Source organism: Mustela lutreola, chromosome 2, assembly GCF_030435805.1.
Source record: "Mustela lutreola isolate mMusLut2 chromosome 2, mMusLut2.pri, whole genome shotgun sequence".
In the NCBI taxonomy this organism is placed as follows: Eukaryota; Metazoa; Chordata; class Mammalia; order Carnivora; family Mustelidae; genus Mustela; species Mustela lutreola.
In genome coordinates, this window is record NC_081291.1 from 72,872,572 (window position 1) to 72,891,527 (window position 18,956).

The following is an 18,956-nucleotide window of genomic DNA, read 5'->3' on the forward strand; positions in this document are numbered from 1 at the left end:
GGGGCCCCTAAATTATGTATTCTTTATTGTAAAGTTGTTAAACTTGCCCACACAAATAATATTTTACATTATAACAAATATTCACTATAGTCGAAACATTGTCATACAAAAATAAACATTAACTTCAGAATCAATAACTGATTTGTACACTTAGAAAAATGAAGAATTAAAAAATACATATAACAAAGTGCTCATTAGTTCGCATCTCCTTAGGATGGTGATCATCACTATATAAGTTGCTTTTAATGAATTTGAGTCAAATTGTTATCTTTTCTGAACACATACTTAAGTATTGATGCTTAACATATTTGAAAACAGTTGTGATTATACTGTTAAGTGTAATTTCCGTAGTATAAATTATTAGTACCTTTCTCTTTTTGGAAGAGTCAGAATGGATCATCAATACACCACTGTGGCCTTGTGATAGACTGGATGTACTCAATCGACATAATCTGCTCTGTACAATTGCACATGAAATCTTAGCCAAGAGCCTTTATAGACAGACATTTGAAGTTTTGCAAAATCTACCAGGTTTTCAAAATTCTCAAGGTATGTTTCAATTAATCTGTTGTTTCAAAAGTTTCAAATAATCTATTGTCCATCTTTTTTTTTTGTTTTTTAAGTTTTTAAAGATTTTGTTTATTTATTAGAGAGAGAGGGAGCACAAGCAGGGAGAGGCAGGCAGAGGGAGAAGCAGACTCCCCACCAAGCAAGGAGAATGCAGGACTCCATCCTAGGACCCTGGGATCATGACCTGAGCTGAAGGCAGAGACACTCAACTCACTGAGAACCCAGGCATCTCCATCTGATGTTTAAAGAAGAAACAGTTCTGCACCTGTTTTGGTTCAACATATATTTTTAATGATACTGTTTTCTGCAAATCTGTTCTCTGAAACTTGAATATGCTTTTTTGATTTTTGTTTTATTTTTTTTAAAGCAGGGGTGCTTACCTTTGGGTTATCAGCATTTCCCAACTGTTTTCATCAGTCCCCTTTCCCTACCTGTCAGGTCAGCAGCAAACAGTAATGCCCACAGCAAGCTTTATGTGGTCAAAATTCATTGTATTAGAATAATGAAAAATACTTTTTCTGTCACTTACTATATATAAATATAGATTTTAGTTTCCATTACCTTGGAACATAGGGAAACATGGAATAATTGGAGGAAATTAACAAATGACAAGTTCAAAGAAAGGGAATGTTAATGTGGGCAATAGTAGGTAGCGCTCTTGAATCCTAAACTCAGGTCTTATATGAACAGGAAGAGAGTCCATGTTAAGGGAAGCATGAGCAAAAGCTTTGGGTCAAAATGAGCTGAGCGATAGGTTCAGAGTGGCAGCTTACCACTTCATCAGAATGTTAACCCAAGGGCCTCCCACAGTGCTTTATCAGTCAGAGAAGTTCCACTGGTAGAGATGTTCAGGAAGAGACGAAAAGGTAAGAAGATTAATTTTCTGCCAAGGCCTGAATCACTAATGAATGCTGCCAATAAAGTGATAAAGACCAGAGTCTAGGTTATAGATTGAACTGACTAAATATAGGGAATAAGAGACTGACTTCACTTTCTTCTAAGTGAGGAATTGAACTAGAAATACCCAATGAAAGATTTGTTTTTGAGAGAGAATATTAGGGGGTGATTTATTTTTAGTCATGGGAAATTAAGTCCGAGTTCTGAACTGTAGACAATGCAAGCAGAACTGTGCAAGTCATTCATTTTGAGACACTGCAGATGCAGACACATGGGATCACAAATGGATGTTAATGCAGCCTCTGCAATAATTGTCAAGCTTCCTTTCTTATTCTTTGTTACAAAGTAAATGAATGTATTTGCTTTTGTTGAATGCTTATTTGTTTCTTAGTCTATAAGATGATTGCATTTCAGTGACTGTGACTCCCATAGTGGGAAGCAAAGTGCCAAGGGGAACAGAGAGAAAGGAAAAGTAGTGAGAGAGAGAAGATGGAGAGACTAAAATCGATTTCATTATACCTTTGTTTTTGTTTGTTTTCCAGAAACTGTGGAGGTCTCACAGTATAGCCTTCTCTTTAATAAACTTCTGGATGCCTGTATAGAAAGCAACAGTCTTGGTATGTCATCCTCTGTAGCAGAATTCATGATTTCAAAGAACATCCCTATTGATTTCTCCTTTCTTAGAAGATTAATTACTTCTTTAGGAAGGAGTTGTTTATGGCTCAAAGCCAGAGCCCACTACAAAAGTAAGTTACATTTTTAAAAATTTATATTTGATACATTAGTTTGACTTTGATTTTCTAACCCTGAAGCCTTGTATAATTTTTATGACTAGGCATTTAAATATGTAAAAAGAACAGTTGATACACATTCAGATAATAGTGGTCTACCCAGATTTGTGCTCTCTTTGGAAACTTACTCTTTCTTGGTTTTTTGTTTTTTTGGGGGTTTTTTTGGTTGTTTTTTGTTTGTTTGTTTTACTATATCTTCATTTCTTTGTACATCAGTATGCCCACTGGAGGGTGCACAAAGGAAATAAATGACAGCATTTGAACCAGTTTGGCTTAGCTTGTAAGTATTCCGGAGTAAAATAACTGGTAGAATGAAGTTTAAGGAGTATTTATATATTTTATTCATCCCCGCTATATCCCCGATCTTTATAAGTTAGAATATTTTATAGCAGGCCACATAGGAAGTACAGAGGCTGCCATTACTGAACATGATACACAAGTTTTTTGCATGGCTCCTAGTAATAGAATATTGTTAATCTATTTACAGTTGTTTCTCCCTAACCAGTAAGCCGGGAAACTAATGCTTTCTCTAATCCCAGCCACCCCACAGGTATTTGAATTGGGAAGTAATTTTGTATAGAATCTGAATCCAGAAAACAATTCTTTTCTGCATTCCTGCAGTAATTCATCTTAAATTTACTTTTTTTTCTTTTCTTTTTTGAGAGAGAGTGAGCGAGAGGGGGAGGGACAGGAGAGTAAGAATTCTAAGGTTGATCTCACAATCCTGAGATCATGACCTGAGCCATCCAGACACAGTTAAATTTCTATTTCCTTAACTGCTATGTATATAACAAACATTTGAGTGCCTACTAGGTGTCACTACCATGTCAGATTTGCCAAACATCCCAGCCATTCCTACCAGCAAAGTAACCTTTCTGAATTTGGAAGTGTTTTCTACCAGCTGTGATCAGTTTAGCAGGTGGTAACTTTTTCCCCAATGAAACAAGAAAGAAAATATTACAGGTAGTAAGTTAAGTATTATTTGGTAAAACTTTCATTTCAGTTAAATGTATACAGATTATGTGCTGGGTCAATCAAAAGAAGTTTTGAAAGAAGTTTTCTTTCTTTTTTTTTTTTTTAAAGGGTGATCAGAAATTTAGAGGAGATGTAGAATTGTTTGTTCATGAACACCTCATTTCAATTTTGTGGTTGTTTCAACTCCTTATACTATTTCCCTGCAGATAACTAGAAATCACACACAAGGTATATACATACAGTTTGCTGTAACTTCTTGATTTTAGTTTTTAGAATTATGTTGATGGGGTTATTTATTTTCCAAATAATTATGCAATTTGGGGAACATGCCATTGGAAGGTGTTTTGATGGCACAGGAACAAAACCTAAACTTGGAAACATTTCAGTGAGATTTCTATGGATCTCTATTTTTTAGTTGGAAATAAAATTCTAAAAGCAGTTGAACTTAAAAAAAAAACTTGTAAAATTTTTTATTAACAGCTTTATTGAGATATAAGTTAAATACCATTACAGTTCACCCATTTATAGCAGTGGTAAGGTATTCACAGTTTGCAGCCATCACCACAGAACATTTTCATTATGCCAAAAAGAAACCCTGTATCCATTAGCAATCATTCCCCACTTTTCTCCCAAATTCTTCTAGTCCTAATTATAATTTATTTTTATAGTTTTTCTTTTTTAATAGTGTTAAAGCAATTCATGCCTAGGTGCAAGTCAGTACCTTTTTTACTAGCACTTTCTTTTTATCTAAACATATCTGTTCCTAGTTTCATATGCAGTGAACTTCTGGGACTTATGCAGGTGAGGTATAGGACAGAGTATTTTTGTTTTTTAAAAGATTTTCTTTGTTTATAAAAGAGAGAAAGAAAGCACTAGCAGGGGGAGGGGTAGAGAGAGAGGGAGAAGCAAACTCCCCGATGCCTATCAGGGAGCCTGATGTTGGGCTCCATCTTAGGACCCTGGGATCATCACCTGAACAGAAGGCAGACGCATAACAGGCACCCAGGTGCCTCTTGTTTTCTTTTTGTTGTTTTGTTTTTTGTTTTTAATTTACCTGAGTTATAGAATGAAATGAGTAATTTACAATCACTAACCAGTCTTTTCAACATTTTATTTCCTGTCAATGTTGACATTTAAAGTATCATTGGATCTTTAGATTTCGCTTCACCCTTAGTTAGCACTCTAGGAAAGCCTTTCAGTGTCTTATAATCAGTCTAGTAGGGGCCAATGGCTTTTTCATTAAGACACTGTTAAGACTATAGTGCTAGTGCCTTTGTTTTGCTTTTTTTTTTTTTTTTAATATTTTATAGAGTTTTATTGGAATAACTTCACATACCATAAAATTCACCCATTTAAAGTGGACAGTGCATTAGTTTTCATTATACTCACAGAATTGTGCAGCCATCATCACAATCTAATTTTAGAACATCTTTAGCACCTCCAGAAAAAGAAATCCTAAATACATTAGCATTCCCTATATGCCTCCTGCTGACCTAGCCCTAGACAACAGCTAATCTACTCTATTTTTGTGGATTTGCACATTCTGGGCATTTCACGTAAGTGAAATAATTCAGTATGTAGTTTTTTTATGACTAGCTTCTTCCACTTAGCATATTGTCTCCAGGTTCATCCATGTTGTAGCATGTATCAATACTTTATTCCTTTTTATTGCTGAATAATATTCCATTGTGCAGAATTTATTTATTCACCCATCTTTTGATAGACACTTGAGTCATGTCTACTTTTTAGTTATTATGAATAATACTATTGCAAACATTCACATGCAGGTTCTTGTGTAGACATATATTTTTATTTTTCTTGGGAGCATAACTGCTGGCTCATATGGTAAATCTGTGTTTAGCATTTTGAGAAACTACCAATGTACTTTCTCAAAGAAGCTGCATCATTTTGTTTATATGCCCACCACCCAAGTTTGAGATTTCCAGTTTCTTCATATCCTCACCAACACTTATTACACTGTGTTTTTTATTTTAGCTTTCTTGGTGGATATAAACTGATATTTCACTATGGTTTTGATTTTGCATAATATTAATGATGTTGAACACCTTTCATGTGCTTATTGGCCATTTGTGTATCTTCTGTGGAGAAATGTCTGTTAAATCCTTTACCCATTTTTTTCTTTGTATGTTTCTTAATTGTATTTATTGGTTGAGTTGTAAGAGTACACACATATATACATGCACATAATATACATATAGATATATATACACTCTGGATGCAAGTCCTATGTAGAATACATGAATTTCAGTTTTTTTCTCCACTCTGTGAATTGTCTTTCCCTTTATTTATGGCTTGGCTTTGCTTTTTGTTTTCAAACTAATCACAAGGCAACTGTCCAGGGACAATAAAGTTGCCTTCCTAATGCTCCTTATTTGCTCTCCCTAGTCCTAAAAATACTGATTTTCTCTCAGAGCTGAAAAGTCAGGAAGGGAGATGTTATTAGTGTGTCCTTCCATTGTTTTTCCTGTAAAACCAAATGGGAATATTTTTCTTTTCAAATTTGCTTTTTAGGCAGAAAAGTTAATGATGGTAAATTTCTATTCATTTTGTTATTTTTTGTTTCCCCCATCTGGTCAGCAAAGTAAAATAAGAATGTATGTAAATTATACCTATCAATAGCTAGAAAAGTCAATGAGTTGATAGGGTTCGTCCTCTAAGAGACCTAGGGAGGTGGGACTACCTAGTGTTTAGAAATCCAAAATCTGTGGAGTCAGAAGGCTGGGTTATTCCCAAAGCCCCTTACCTATCATATGGGAGTCACTGTACCTAATTTCAAAGGTAGTAAACTGTCAGTTAAAATTAGGTAAAACCTATGTATTTAACACAGGTTCCTGGCACACAGTAAGTCCTCATAGATTAACCATCATCCACATTAGATTTCTTTTTCTTTTTTTTTTTTTTTAAGATTTTATTTATTTATTTGACAGAGTGATGGTGAGATAGGGAACAGACTCAGGGGGAGTGAGAGAGTGAGAAGGAGGCTCCCCCCTGAGCAGTAAGCCTGATGTGGGGCTGGATCCCTGGCCTTGGGATCATGACCTGACCCGAAGGTAGCCGCTTAATGACTGAGCCACCCAGGAGCCCCCACATTAGCTTTCTTAAAGAACTTATTCTAACAAAATATTTTAAACAACTTTTATATACAGATTTAAATTGGTTTCAGTAAAGCATAACAGTATAATATTGTCTATAGTCTTAGGACTTAAGGGGATTTCCGTATATATCATTTGTAAGAAACACCTGAACAGTTTAAAAATTAAATCTCTTTTCTTGAAAAGTAAAATTTTTAGAACATGAATTGGTGAGCACCTACAACACACTGAGCACCTACAGGAAAGATACATATTTTACTTATTTTTGTATCTAAATAGTTCTTAGCTCAATGTCACACATATAATAGACAGTAAATGTTTATTACCTAAACTATAACAGCAGTATAAATAAGTGTTCAAAAATAGTGTATCTATGTGACAGAAAAATCATCAAATTATAATTTCTACTTTTTTCAACATTTTGGATTCATAATTCAGGATAGGCAATAATTACAAATATATGTAGTTGCCATTAGAGCAGATCCCATTAAAACAAAACGTGAGTTGCTATTCTGGTTTCTTAGTTACTCTGAAATTATGTTGTGTTGATTATGGTTTGAAATAAATGGGCAGGGCGCCTGAGTGGCTCAGTGGGTTAAGCTGCTGCCTTCGGCTCTGGTCATGATCTCGGGGTCCTGGGATCGAGTCCCGCATCGGGCTCTCTGCTCAGCAGGGAGCCTGCTTCTCTCTCTCTCTCTCTGCCTGCCTCTCTGTCTACTGTGATCTCTGTCTGTCAAATAAATAAATAAAATCTAAAAAAATAAAGAAGAAACTGAAATAAATGGGCAGTTGCCACAATGAGGTTCAAAAATTTAATATTTAGAGCAGAGTTTTTAAAATAAATTTCTTACTTCATATTTAATGTTTCAGAAGCATTTTACAAATAATAATATCAAATGTTCTAGGATATATAATTTGTATAATAAACCATGTAATTTGTATAATAAACCTGATGTGCAGACCCATCCTGTAAGGTAAGTAATTAGTCACCTGTGGAAGTCTAGCTTTTCACCTTTTGGGGTTTTAGTAAAGTTTGATCTGTTTTTTGATTTCTAGGTGCTCTTTCATTGGGTTGCTACCCACCATTGGAGGGAAATTTATACAGAAAACTTCTACTGATTCCTTCCTATTTATCTGAGATTGAAATGCTTTTAGCTATTGAAATCTTCCTGGTATCTAATGCTAGTAGTATTCAGAGTCCTGGAACTTCTACACAGATACTGCAGATAGTTTTGAAAAGGTTAGTTGATATAACTTCTATTTGCATGCTAAAAGCACCATGGCTCCCTACACCTGTCCTAGGATGTAAATATTTTTGTACATCTTACATTTTATAATAAACATTATATATTTTTATGCATATTTTATATACACAAACACATATAGATGTGTATGTATGTATATATACATATTCACATATATTTATTACATGTAAAATATATATATATTAGTATATGTATGTATTTATAAACTTTGGTAACATTTAAATTGAAAAAGGATTTGACCTGCTGGAGACATAAAACCAAACAAGCTGGTAACATTTAATAAACACATTAGCAACTTCAAAGATGCTTTCTAGGGACAGAGAAATGGATCCTTTTTAAGAATCAGTCTTTCTTGTGTACAGATAGATTTTTAGATAGGTATCTAAAAGTTACTTATCTTTCCGGTCAACACAGAAGATCTAAAAACCAAGTCTAAAAGGGAAATATGCAATGGTTTATTTGATTCAGTAAAGAATTATGTTGAACATAAAGCCATCAGCCTAGTTTCTAGATTTTGAAGTGTTGTTATAAATGCATAATATTATAATGTAGGTGTTGGAAAGACTGGTATTTCTTCAAATAATTTTGTGTAAAATCCCAGAATTTGGGCTTATACCACTTCAATTCCTTATCGGCCTATCCAGGAAACTAATAAAGATCTCATGGGTCTCCTGTTTTAGAGTTTTTTGACAAGAAGATTTCTTCAGTTTACCGGTGGTATAAACCACATCATCAGTTTGGATATCCTATCCATTATCTATTACTGTGTATAAATTATCCCCAAACAGCTTAAAACAGCAAATATTATTTTAGTTTCTGTGGGTCAGGAATTTTGGAGTAGCTTAGCAGTATGGTTATGGCTCAGGATCTCTGAGGTAGTGGGTCAGGAGTTGAGGTCACCTACCTGATGACTTGACTGAGGCTGGAGGATCCATTTTCTAGATGGCTCATTAATATGTCATTGCCAAGAATCCTCATTTCCTTGAGTGTCTTCATGATAGGACAGCTAACTTACCTGAGAGAGTGATCTAAGAGAGAAAAGGCAAAGAGGAAGCTACAGTCCCTTTTATGACATATCAAGAACTGCGAAGGCTCTATTTGCAGGCTACCAGTCAGTCTGACGTAGTCACCTAGATCCTAGTGTAAGACACAAGATTCTTGCATTGGAGACAGAAGATGTTATTACTTATGGTATAGCAAGCAATATGATTATCTGCATATATGTTTCTCCTGTTTTCCTCCCCGAGTCCAACAGATGGGCCCAGCTGGATACCTTTACATGCACTGGGTTCTGTTACAGAAGAGTAATCTTGAACTTCAGGGGACCTGTTATAATGAATGATAAGCATGCCTGCCCTGTTGCTCTTCAGAGAAATATCATCTCTATCTTGTGAGGCTATAAGGAAACCTTCTCTTTGCTCTAGAAGACCCTGTCTTTGTCTTTCAAGATGGTCCACTATATAAACATCCTTGAAAGGCAGAACAAGAGATAGTTAGTGTCTCTGCTCTCAAAACTTACAGAAATGCAGAGACCCAGGAAGAATTGTCATCTAATAACCAGTGTCCAAAGGTACACACTGTCATTTTTGCTTAATTCCTGATAGTCATTTAACCTAGGCCATACTTAAGGGGAAGAAAATTAGAAAATACTTTTTTTAAGTAGGTTCCACACTAGGCTTGAACTCACAACCCTGAGATTGACCTGAGCTGAGATCAAGAGTTGGAGACTTAGCTGACTGTGCCACCCAGGCACCCCAGAAAATAATTTTAGGTTCACATTTTTTAAAAAAACCACTACAATTAGCTTTTTGTTTTTGTTTTTGTTATAGCTTTATTTTTTTCTGAGGGCCTCCTTCTGTACTACTGTGCACTATAAGTGGCATGAAGCATTTGGGCTCCCCAACTTGAAGGTTTGATTTTCTCATAGCTTTCCATTCCCCACATATATGCAGCCTTTTTATTCATTGTTGAATTTAGGGGGTATTTTTGACCTCAGTGCAAAAGCAGTGACATGCCTAAATCTTTAACTTTGTCCCAAACAATATTATTTTCTTTATTATTATTATCATCCTGAGACTTGCCTTGTTACACTAACCTCTCTCAGGGAGAATTTTCTTCATCTTTAGGCTTTCAAAAACTGCACCTAGTTGGCATATACCCAGTCCACCACATTTTAGGACAATTACTACATTCATTAGTAGAAGGCACCTGCCAATCCTTCCTCTCTGTGATGACTGGTTCAACTTGGTGACCAAGCTGAAGTCCTCAATCGCACCATTCTGTGCCCCACACTAAGGTGTTAATGCAAGGAGACTCATTCTTGCACCTTGCTGTTGGGCCCTGCAGGTGCCAAGAGCAGGATACAGTGAACACAAACAACTGATGCCTAATGTAACAGCCACATCTCTATTTTAAACACTTCCCACTCCCTATCTCTTAGGGTAAACAGTCATTAAAATTTTATGAAATTTGGAGACTGGTAGAAAAGTTATTAGAAGAGTAAATTGTAGCACTTAGAGAAAACTCTTAAATCAAGACTAAAAAAAGTAACTGGAAATTTAGTAAAGACATATAGCTACAATTCTATTCTGTTACCAAATGTTAGCCACCTGTTAAGTACATACTTAGAATTAAAAATAGCTAATATCAAGGTAAAATATGTGATTGCTAATAACTCCAAGTTTGATTAAATTCACTATTTTGGGTACACATTACAGTGAATAGTTATGCCATTATCAACTTTCACAATACAGAGAGGTTATTAGCTATGTTCTAGGTAAGTATTTTTCAAACTGTAGGTTGTAGTGCATTTGTGTGGTAAAATCAATATGGGTTTTGTAACCACATTATTTTCTTTAAATATTAATTTATTTGAGAGAAAGCACATATGGGGGAGGGGCAAAGGGAGAAGGAGAGAAAGTTGTAAGCCGACTCTGCTGAGTGCTGAGTGCAGAGTGAGACTCAGGGCAGGGCCCGATTTCACGACCCTGAGATCAAGGCCTGAAATCAAGAGTCAGAAGCTTAATCAACTGTGCCACTCAGGAAGCCCTGCAACCACATTATTAAAAAAATAAAAGGGAGGCTCGATGGCTCAGTTGGTTAAGCATCTGCTTTCAGCTCAGGTCATGATCCCAGGGTTCTGGGGTTGAGTCCCACATCGGGCTCCTTGCTCAGTGGGGAGCCTGCCTCTCCTTCTGCCTGCTTCTTCCCCTGCATGTGTGCTCTCTCTCTCTCTCTCTTTCTCTCTTTGTCAAATAAATAAAATCTTTCAAAAAAATAAGAGACAGTAGAAAATAGAGTACATTGTCTTAAGGGTAAGTCTTGTGAAACTTCCATTTTTATGTATGAGGGTATATACAGGTCACAGTATAAAATGTCTTTTACTATGTGTCTTATTTGAAAAATTTGAAAGCCACTATCACTAAAAAAGACTCACAGCTTAGTACCAGTAAATGTAGATGACTGTTTTAAAGAAACTATAGTTTCTGACTTTGTGAGTTGTTCACTTTGTAGATGTGAAGAAAACAAATCTCGGAGCAAGGATGATTATCAAGCTGCAGTGGAAAGATTAATTATGGCTGCTCGTATATCAGATCCAAAGCTCTTCATTAAGCACATGACCGTCAATGTTAATAAGGAGCAGGTTTATAGTTTGGAGCACTGTTCTGCCCTGAAATGGTTGAAAGAGAATATGAAGTGGGCTGGAAAGGTCTGGCTTTTCAGTAACCATTAGTTAATAAAGGCTTTTTTTTTTTTTTTTTTTTTAAGTTCAAGTAATCATTGTTGAAAATAAAAGGCAGTAAAAATAGTTTTCACTGTATTCACCTTTTGCCCTTTATTGGTTTATATAGTAAGTTAATAGTTTCCAAACACTAAAAGTTTGGATTAAAGTATGCAAGATGGTTTTATCCACACTGAAAAGTGATTTTTCAAATTACTTTTTGACTTCCCTTTAACTTAGGTAAACCCCTATTTATTCTGAAATCTAAACATTGGGAGATCAAAAACTGAATATTGTGCAGCATTTAATAAGAGTGAGTCATAAAAGGGAAAGTAGGTGAGCAGGTAACTGGAGTTTCCAGATAAATCTTTAGGGATATGAAATAAGTTTATAAACAGTACAGAGTCTAAGTCCAATTCTAAATCTGTAATCTAGAATAGTAAATACTAACAAAAAATGATTCAAATGCTAAAATTCTAAGGCACTTTCTGAGTTATACCAAAAAGTTTTTAAATTACTGTCTGAATAATTTTCCTTTAGTGTATCTTACAGTGTTTGTATTTTGAAAATTTGTAATTTGTTGCATTAGATATGACTAAAGAAAACAGTATTTTAAACATAGATCACAACATAAATACCCTAACAAGGACTGTTCCTAATCACCTTAGGAAGTTTAAACTCCTTTTCTCAAGTCTTCGGGATTTGTAGCACATTCTCCAAGATGATCATTCTCAATCCTTGATTTGATACTTAAAAACGAATTTAAAATCATTTAGAGAGAAAGTCTGAATAAAGTGAGTAATAAAGAGTAAGTCGTGACTAAGGGGATTGAAGGTATTTCCTAAAGTTTTCAAAATATGGTAATAGCATCACTGGAGTACGTCTATACCCTCCCAAGACTAAAAAAAGTTAAATCCTAGCACTTAACAAAATGCCTATTATCATATGATGAAATGTGAAATGAATACTAGAACAGGATATGGGAAGTGAGGCAGAGGAGAGGTAAAGAAAAATGCTCACTTCTCCAGTATGAAGACTGCCATTACTTAAATGCTGCACCTAGAAAATAGGTTTGGAGATTAATACCATCAGTTTGAGGCACCTTTGAGGACAAGCGAAGAGAATGGTAAGTGGACACTTAATAAATTAGTCCTTCCTATAGATGGAAACTGAAAACCGAAGAAAGGAGAGAAATATGAGACCATTTAGATGTCGGTGGCCAGGATGCATCTGAAAAGATAAAATGCGCACGATGGTAAATTAAGCTTTTAGAAAAGAAAAAAAAAAAAAAAATGGGATTGGATGGAATGGATCACAAGTGACCAAATTGTCCAGAGCAAGAGCCGTTAGGGATGAAACAAATGAAGGCGTCTTTCTTTTTTCCCTCTCTGAACAGTGCCAAAACGTAGAGAAAAGAGTGGTTGTTGCATTTGCCTAATTTCACTTGTGGCCGGCCATTCCTGAGGATAAAGCCACCAGACCCAAGTAAAGCTAAATCTCAAGATGAATAGTTTTAAAAAGGGGGGCGGAGGGAATGCTTAAGGTTTGAAAATAGCAAGATCTCGAAGGGACCAAAGGAAAAAAATGTAAACTGGAGAAAATGTTTAGGAATTAGCCTTGTTTCTGAAAGGTATGCCAAAGGGCATACTTAAGTAAGACCTTTAAAAAAGCTTTCAAGAGAGCCGACCTAAGGCTTCCGCTCCGAAAGTGCCCCGGGCGATTTGCAAGGCCAGCCTCGCCCCCTCCCTGGGCGCCCGGATGCGGGAAAGGGCGGGCGGGGGGGGGGGGACGCTAGGCGTCCCGGAGCATGCGCTCGTCACCCCTCCCCTCCCTTCTCCAGGCTCCAGCGCGTGCTCGGTCACCCTCTACTCCCCATCATGTCCACCCCGTTCCGGTCAGGCCCCGCCACCTGCCGTCTACTCATTTTCCGACGCCCTCCGGCCTAGGTCATTACGTCTCGGAGGGCTTATTTGCGTCTCTCAAAGCTTTCCGCGGAGCCCCCTCCCGGCCGGTCGGTAAGAAGGTGGAGGGCCAAGGGATTCAGGAGAGCGGGAACGACAACCAGATCACCAGGGCAAAGGCCTGCGGTCTGCTAGGGCTTTCCCCCACGGCCGGCTGCGCGCAGGCGCTCAGGGAAGAAGGCCGGGCGGGCGTCGGCCAATGAGAGCGCAAGCTCGGCCCCCGCTGCGCGCTGAACTAGCCTTGAGCGACCTGCTGCGGCCGGCGCCGGAAGGACGCGCGAGCGGTGCGCGCCCGACTGGGATTTCAGGGCTGGGGCTCAGCGATCACTATCGGTAGGAACCTGTCAGTGGGTCCCGTGGGACGAAGGCGGTGGGAACGCCGGGCCCTGCGGCGCGCGCCCGTTAGAAGGGCTGGCGCACCGGTGCGCATGCGTCTCTGCACAGGCCCGCGGGAGCGACGCTCCTTCCTCCTGGTATGGGGTGGGAGGTGGAGCAGGTCGGAGGGATCCCGCGCGGCGGACGCTGGGTGGAACTGTAAGCACGGCGGGAGGGCCCCCAGTGGTGCTTTCGGGCGGCGCAGCGCAGAAAAAGGGGTTCGGGGAGTCAGCTTGCTGAGTCTCCTTAGGTCCACGTGATAACTTCTGAACTGAGGCGATGCCAGGGCCCGGAGTGTGCGCACCGCGTCTGTTGTAACTTGTTTAGAAATGAGAAACCAAAGACGGTTTACGTTGGTTTCCGACTATGTTTCCCCGTAATCCATTTATCATAGAAGTGTTGTGATCCGAACCTCCTAGCAAAAGATTTAGAAGGAAGCTAAAGAACCTAGGCACTTTGCTTTTGCTATAACTTCTTATTTACTAGGATTTGCTGCTTTGCTTTGTCTTGGCCTTTTTCGCTTCCCTGAGTAGTCAACTGAAAAGCAATGAAAAATTGCCTGCTTTTGTTTCTCCTTGACGAAACAAACTCCTTGTAAAAACTTACAATATAGTTACTAAGATAAGTTCACAGTGAGAGTAGCCTGAGGATATTAACCTTTGTTAAAATAAATTACGTTCGAATAAAAACTGTGTCAAATGGCCAAAGACCAATCCTAGGACCTTTATTTAACAAACACTGTTACTATTTGTGTATCTGTCAGAGGTAAGCAAAACCCTTTTTCTCTAAACAACCCATAATTTGTCTTTTCCACCAAATTAGATATCTCTTTCTCCTAGGTTTGATCTGTAACTGCATAGATTTATTGCCCTAGCATAGAATTTAGGTTAAAATCATAAATTTTCATTTTATGAAATACAAGCTAACATTACTGTTAAGTGGATAACAGTGACCAGGTAAGATGCTTTGTAAATGAATTGTGACTTTCCTCATCTTCCAGCCTCAATCTAGAGTTCTCTATCTCCTTGGAAAATACCTTCCAAATCCACTCCCCCTTCTAAATATTGTACCAGAGATTTCCCCGGTAATACTCAGTGCATTACTGTATTATTTCATTAACTATATTTTGTAATTATTTTGCCACTCCCTCCGTCTTTTCTAAACTAAATTTCTGGACAAGTGGGATTGGCTTAATGTTTTTTTTATTCCCAGTACTTTGCACAGAGCCTGGCACATAAGAACTTGGTAAATGCCTGTTGATAAATTAGGTGAATTAAGGACCCATAGTGCTCCCAAGCCTGAATAGTTAGTTATTTTATAGCATGCCTGAGGCCTTTTCCAAATGGAAGAATAGTAGGCTACATGGAATCTGCTTAAAAACCACCCATGTAAGGGCGCCTGGGTGGCTCAGTGGGTTAAGCCGCTGCCTTCGGCTCAGGTCATGATCTCAGGATCCTGGGATCGAGTCCCGCATCGGGCTCTCTGCTCAGCGGGGAGCCTGCTTCCCTCTCTCTCTCTCTGCCTGCCTCTCCGTCTACTTGTGATTTCTCTCTGTCAAATAAATAAATAAAAATCTTTAAAAAAAAAAAAAAAAAAAAACCACCCATGTAAAAATTTGGACGCAAGAAGTTGACTTGTGTGCCCCAGGCTTTCAAACTGTTTTTCACTAGCAAGTGGGAACACCCAGCTCTGCTCTGAAACAGTGGATTTTCAATCTGCTAAAAGTCATTTTGAATTTCTGGATACCTAAGTCCTATAAGGGAAAGAAATCTTGTCTTTTTAGCAATCACATTTCTTACAGTAAATTTAAAAGTTAACATTGCAGTTATCAGTCAGGCCCCTTACGATTTTGATTTTTCTGGGGCCTGTTTATTTCTAACTAGAGTGTTGAAGTTGGGTTCTTGGTCTAGCAGAGATGAGACTGACCCACATGAAAAGGCAACCAGCCATGTCTGCAAGAGGGCTGAGGTTTAACCTTGTTTCCACTTAGAATTTTTTTAAGTGCAAAAACGGGGTAAACCATACAGAAAACAAAGAACTAGTTCAAGGAAAACTTATGATTATTTGATTTTTCACATACAATTGAGTATCTAGGGATATTTCCCTAAGTTTGTTAAAGAAGTATTTTTAATTCTTAAAACTTAAAGTTTTCTGATACATCAATCCTGTAAAATAGTCCTGGTGAAAAACAGTCCTGGTGAAATAAGGGTTCCCTAACCTGAAGTGTGCATCAGAATCCCAAAGACATGTTAAAACAGATTACTGGGCCCCATCCAGTTTTCTGATTCTGCAGGACTGGGGCGGGGCCTGGTCATTTTTATTTTTTAGAAGATCTCGGAGATTCTGTTTCCAGCTTTGACAACCACTGCCCTAAAGGTTGTTTCCTGTTTCTTTTTTTCTTGTTTCTTCACTAATCCATCTTTCCAAAAGGATCTTGATCCCATCATACTTTCCCTTTCACTTAGTTTTCTGAGTCCACTCTTTGAGAAGATCTTATGGGAAATACTTAAGAAAAACTCAGGACTCCAAGGGAAACTCTGCATTTCCTATCTGATTCTTCAGCAGAACCAGAAAAAAATATTTTTCATTTTTTCCAATGATTTATATAGGAAACAATTAGCTTAGAATAATAATTTTGTTGAGTGTATATCAGAATTAAATGAATATTTTTCATGTATATAGTCATTTTCCTATAGAAATATGAGTTGGCCATCATTGTTGGGGGAAGGGAAGATTGTTGGCAAAAGTAAAAGGAGTTCCATTTCCTCTCATGTTGTCTCTCTTCCTCCCAGCTGAGAAAACCACTTTATTCATTCATCAAAAAGGCAGTTTCTACAGCACAATACAATTTATTATACCCAGTTAGGTTCTCTTCTTCTTCTTTTTTTTTTTTTTTTTTTTTTTTTGGAAGAGAAGTACTACTGTGAAACTTTTTATTACTTAGCAAGTGATAACTTTGTCTTTGAATAATAAAAATAAGCAGTTATATTTATTTGTTCCAATAGATTGTTTTCTCCCTAAAGTTTATGAAATTAAATCATACATTTGTAATTTATTTACTTGTATGTAGTCTTGCTCTGTATTTTTTAAGACTTTCACACACCCTTATTGTGATAATTCTGAGTTTTCCAATTAAGAAATTTGTTTTTGGATAAAATGTTGTGTTTAAATACATGTTCTACCTATATGTAAGCCCTTATTAGGAGGGGGAAAAGGAATTCTGCAGAATTTTATTCACCCTGCATTATATAATAATAATAGTTGTCACTTATATGAATTTTCTATTTGCTAGATGTTGCTAAATCCTTTATGCACATTATTATATTTAAGTTTCACAAAAGTACTGAGACAAGCCCCTACTTTTAAGCATAATATACTCCTTAGAACATGTACAAAAGTCTAATGCAGGGGTGGGGGGCGCCTGGGTGGCTCAGTTATATGTCTGCCTTGGGCTCAGATTATGGTTCTGAGGTGCTAGAGTCCTGGGGTTCTGGGATTGAGTCCCATGTGGGGCTCACTGCTCAGTGGGGAGTCTCCTTCTCCCTTGGCCCCTCACCCTGCTCTTGCTGGTGTGCTCTCTCTCTCTCTCTCTAAAATAAATAAAATATTTTTCTAAAAAAGTCTAATGTGGGATTCCATATCCAGAGAGCTAAAAAATAATATTCTAGATTACATTTCAGCTTTTAGAGATAGACTGTAATGAGTATTTCCAGCATTTTATACGTATCTTTCAACATTTTCTCAAAAACACACAGTGCAGATAGTCCAATGACTAGACAGATGAAAGCATCTATATTGTTGTTTCATTTTTTAAAATTTGTTAGTCTTTATTGCCAGTATTAGAATTATAATTCTTCCCTTTTGATAAAGACAAATGTCAATAAAATACTTACTGAATTGACATTTTCTACAATAAAGTTTCTGACTAAACTACTTCTGTCTAGCAGACTATAGCATAGTGTTAGCTCCAAGTATTCTCTCAGCCCATGAAAATTTTTAAATTTTTAATTAAAGGTCAGTTTGGGGTGACAGTATTTATTTACAGGTGTTTCTGCTATAATGACATAAACACGTTCCTGGAAATCCAGACATTCTACAGAATAATACACTAAAATAACAGGGGTTATGAAGAAAAAAAATACACACCACTCAAAACAAGACATGAAAGTCTCCAGCTTTTTCATCTGTACTAACAGCTTTCCAGATTGCTTGATGAAAAATGCAGGGGTACTTGAAGCTGCTAACGATCAGCTTCTTAAACCAAAGGAACTACTGGGGGATTTTCATGTTTTGTTATTAAGGTCTTTTACTTATGGCTAAAGCCTTTGTAATTGTAGAAAGATCACCTCTGATCTCTCCAAACCTTTAACATTCTGGGAAAAAACTGCATAGGATATAAGATCTTTCCCCTATTCACCAATTGCATATAAGCTATTTCACATTTAACTTTCTTCATAGAAGAGGCAGCTCTTGAACCTTCTGTATTATTTATGAGGTGAGAAAACAGACTCACAGGTAAAATATCTTGCCCATGCTCACACAGGTAGTCAGAATCAAGATCAAGAGTTGAATACAGATTTCAGACAGGGCATCCTCCCTTTCCTAACCATTGTGCAGACTGCCTTCTCTGACAGTGTCATGTTAACTAAAGCGTTTTTGCCTTGCACTGGCTTAGACCAGCACAATCCAATAGAAATGTAGTATGAACCACGGATGTAATTTTACATTTTTCTGGTAGTGAACTGCTGAAGACAAAATCAGGTTGTGTTTTACTTTTTAAAAAGCAAAAAAATAAAATAAGATTAATTTTAATAAATTATTTTAACTTCTAATTGATACAGAAAAGTATTAATGAGGTACTTTGCATTCTATCTTTGTACCAAATCTTTAAAATCCAATGCATACTTTACACTTAAAATGTATGTCAATTTGGAGTAGTCACATGTGGCATAGGCCTACATGCTAATTCTTTTTGCTCTACTGCCATGTGAACATTTTTTTAAACTTTTTTTTTAAGATTTTATTTATTTGAGAGGGAAAGAGGGAGCTGGAGGAGAAGTAGAAAGAGAGGAACCAGCTGACTCAGCGCTGATCATAGAGCCCTATGCTGGGTTTGATCCCAGGACCCCGAGATCAAGACTTGAGCCTAAAACAAGAGTCATATACTTTACCCACTAGCCACCCAGGTACTCCCACCACCTTTTTAGGAAATCACCTACTCATCCAAAAAGCAGGCAGAAAACACCTCTTAACCTGTAGTAGCGTTTTTCTTTTTAAGTTCTCTCTAA

The 18,956-nt window shown here is 37.2% G+C and overlaps 2 protein-coding genes across 9 annotated transcripts in view; both read left to right on the forward strand.

Moving 5' to 3' along the window:
• Positions 1 to 11,401, forward strand: part of TOPAZ1 (testis and ovary specific TOPAZ 1) — a 133,462-nt gene extending 122,061 nt beyond the window's left edge. Inside the window, 4 exon segments of the mRNA XM_059162283.1 lie at positions 385 to 549; positions 2,010 to 2,213; positions 7,403 to 7,586; positions 11,125 to 11,401. Coding sequence (XP_059018266.1) covers positions 385 to 549; positions 2,010 to 2,213; positions 7,403 to 7,586; positions 11,125 to 11,344 — 773 coding nt within the window. The 3' untranslated portion in view covers positions 11,345 to 11,401.
• Positions 11,402 to 13,160: 1,759 nt separating this feature from the next.
• Positions 13,161 to 18,956, forward strand: part of TCAIM (T cell activation inhibitor, mitochondrial) — a 45,729-nt gene continuing 39,933 nt past the window's right edge. For 3 of the 8 annotated variants that reach the window (XM_059162290.1, XM_059162286.1, XM_059162289.1), the window contains exon 1: positions 13,363 to 13,626. Coding sequence is in view for 1 of the 8 variants with exons in the window: in XM_059162285.1 (XP_059018268.1) it covers positions 13,722 to 13,827 (106 nt within the window). In the remaining 7 variants the exon portion in view is untranslated. The other 5 variants (XM_059162292.1, XM_059162288.1, XM_059162284.1 and 2 more) reach the window with 4 other exon arrangements.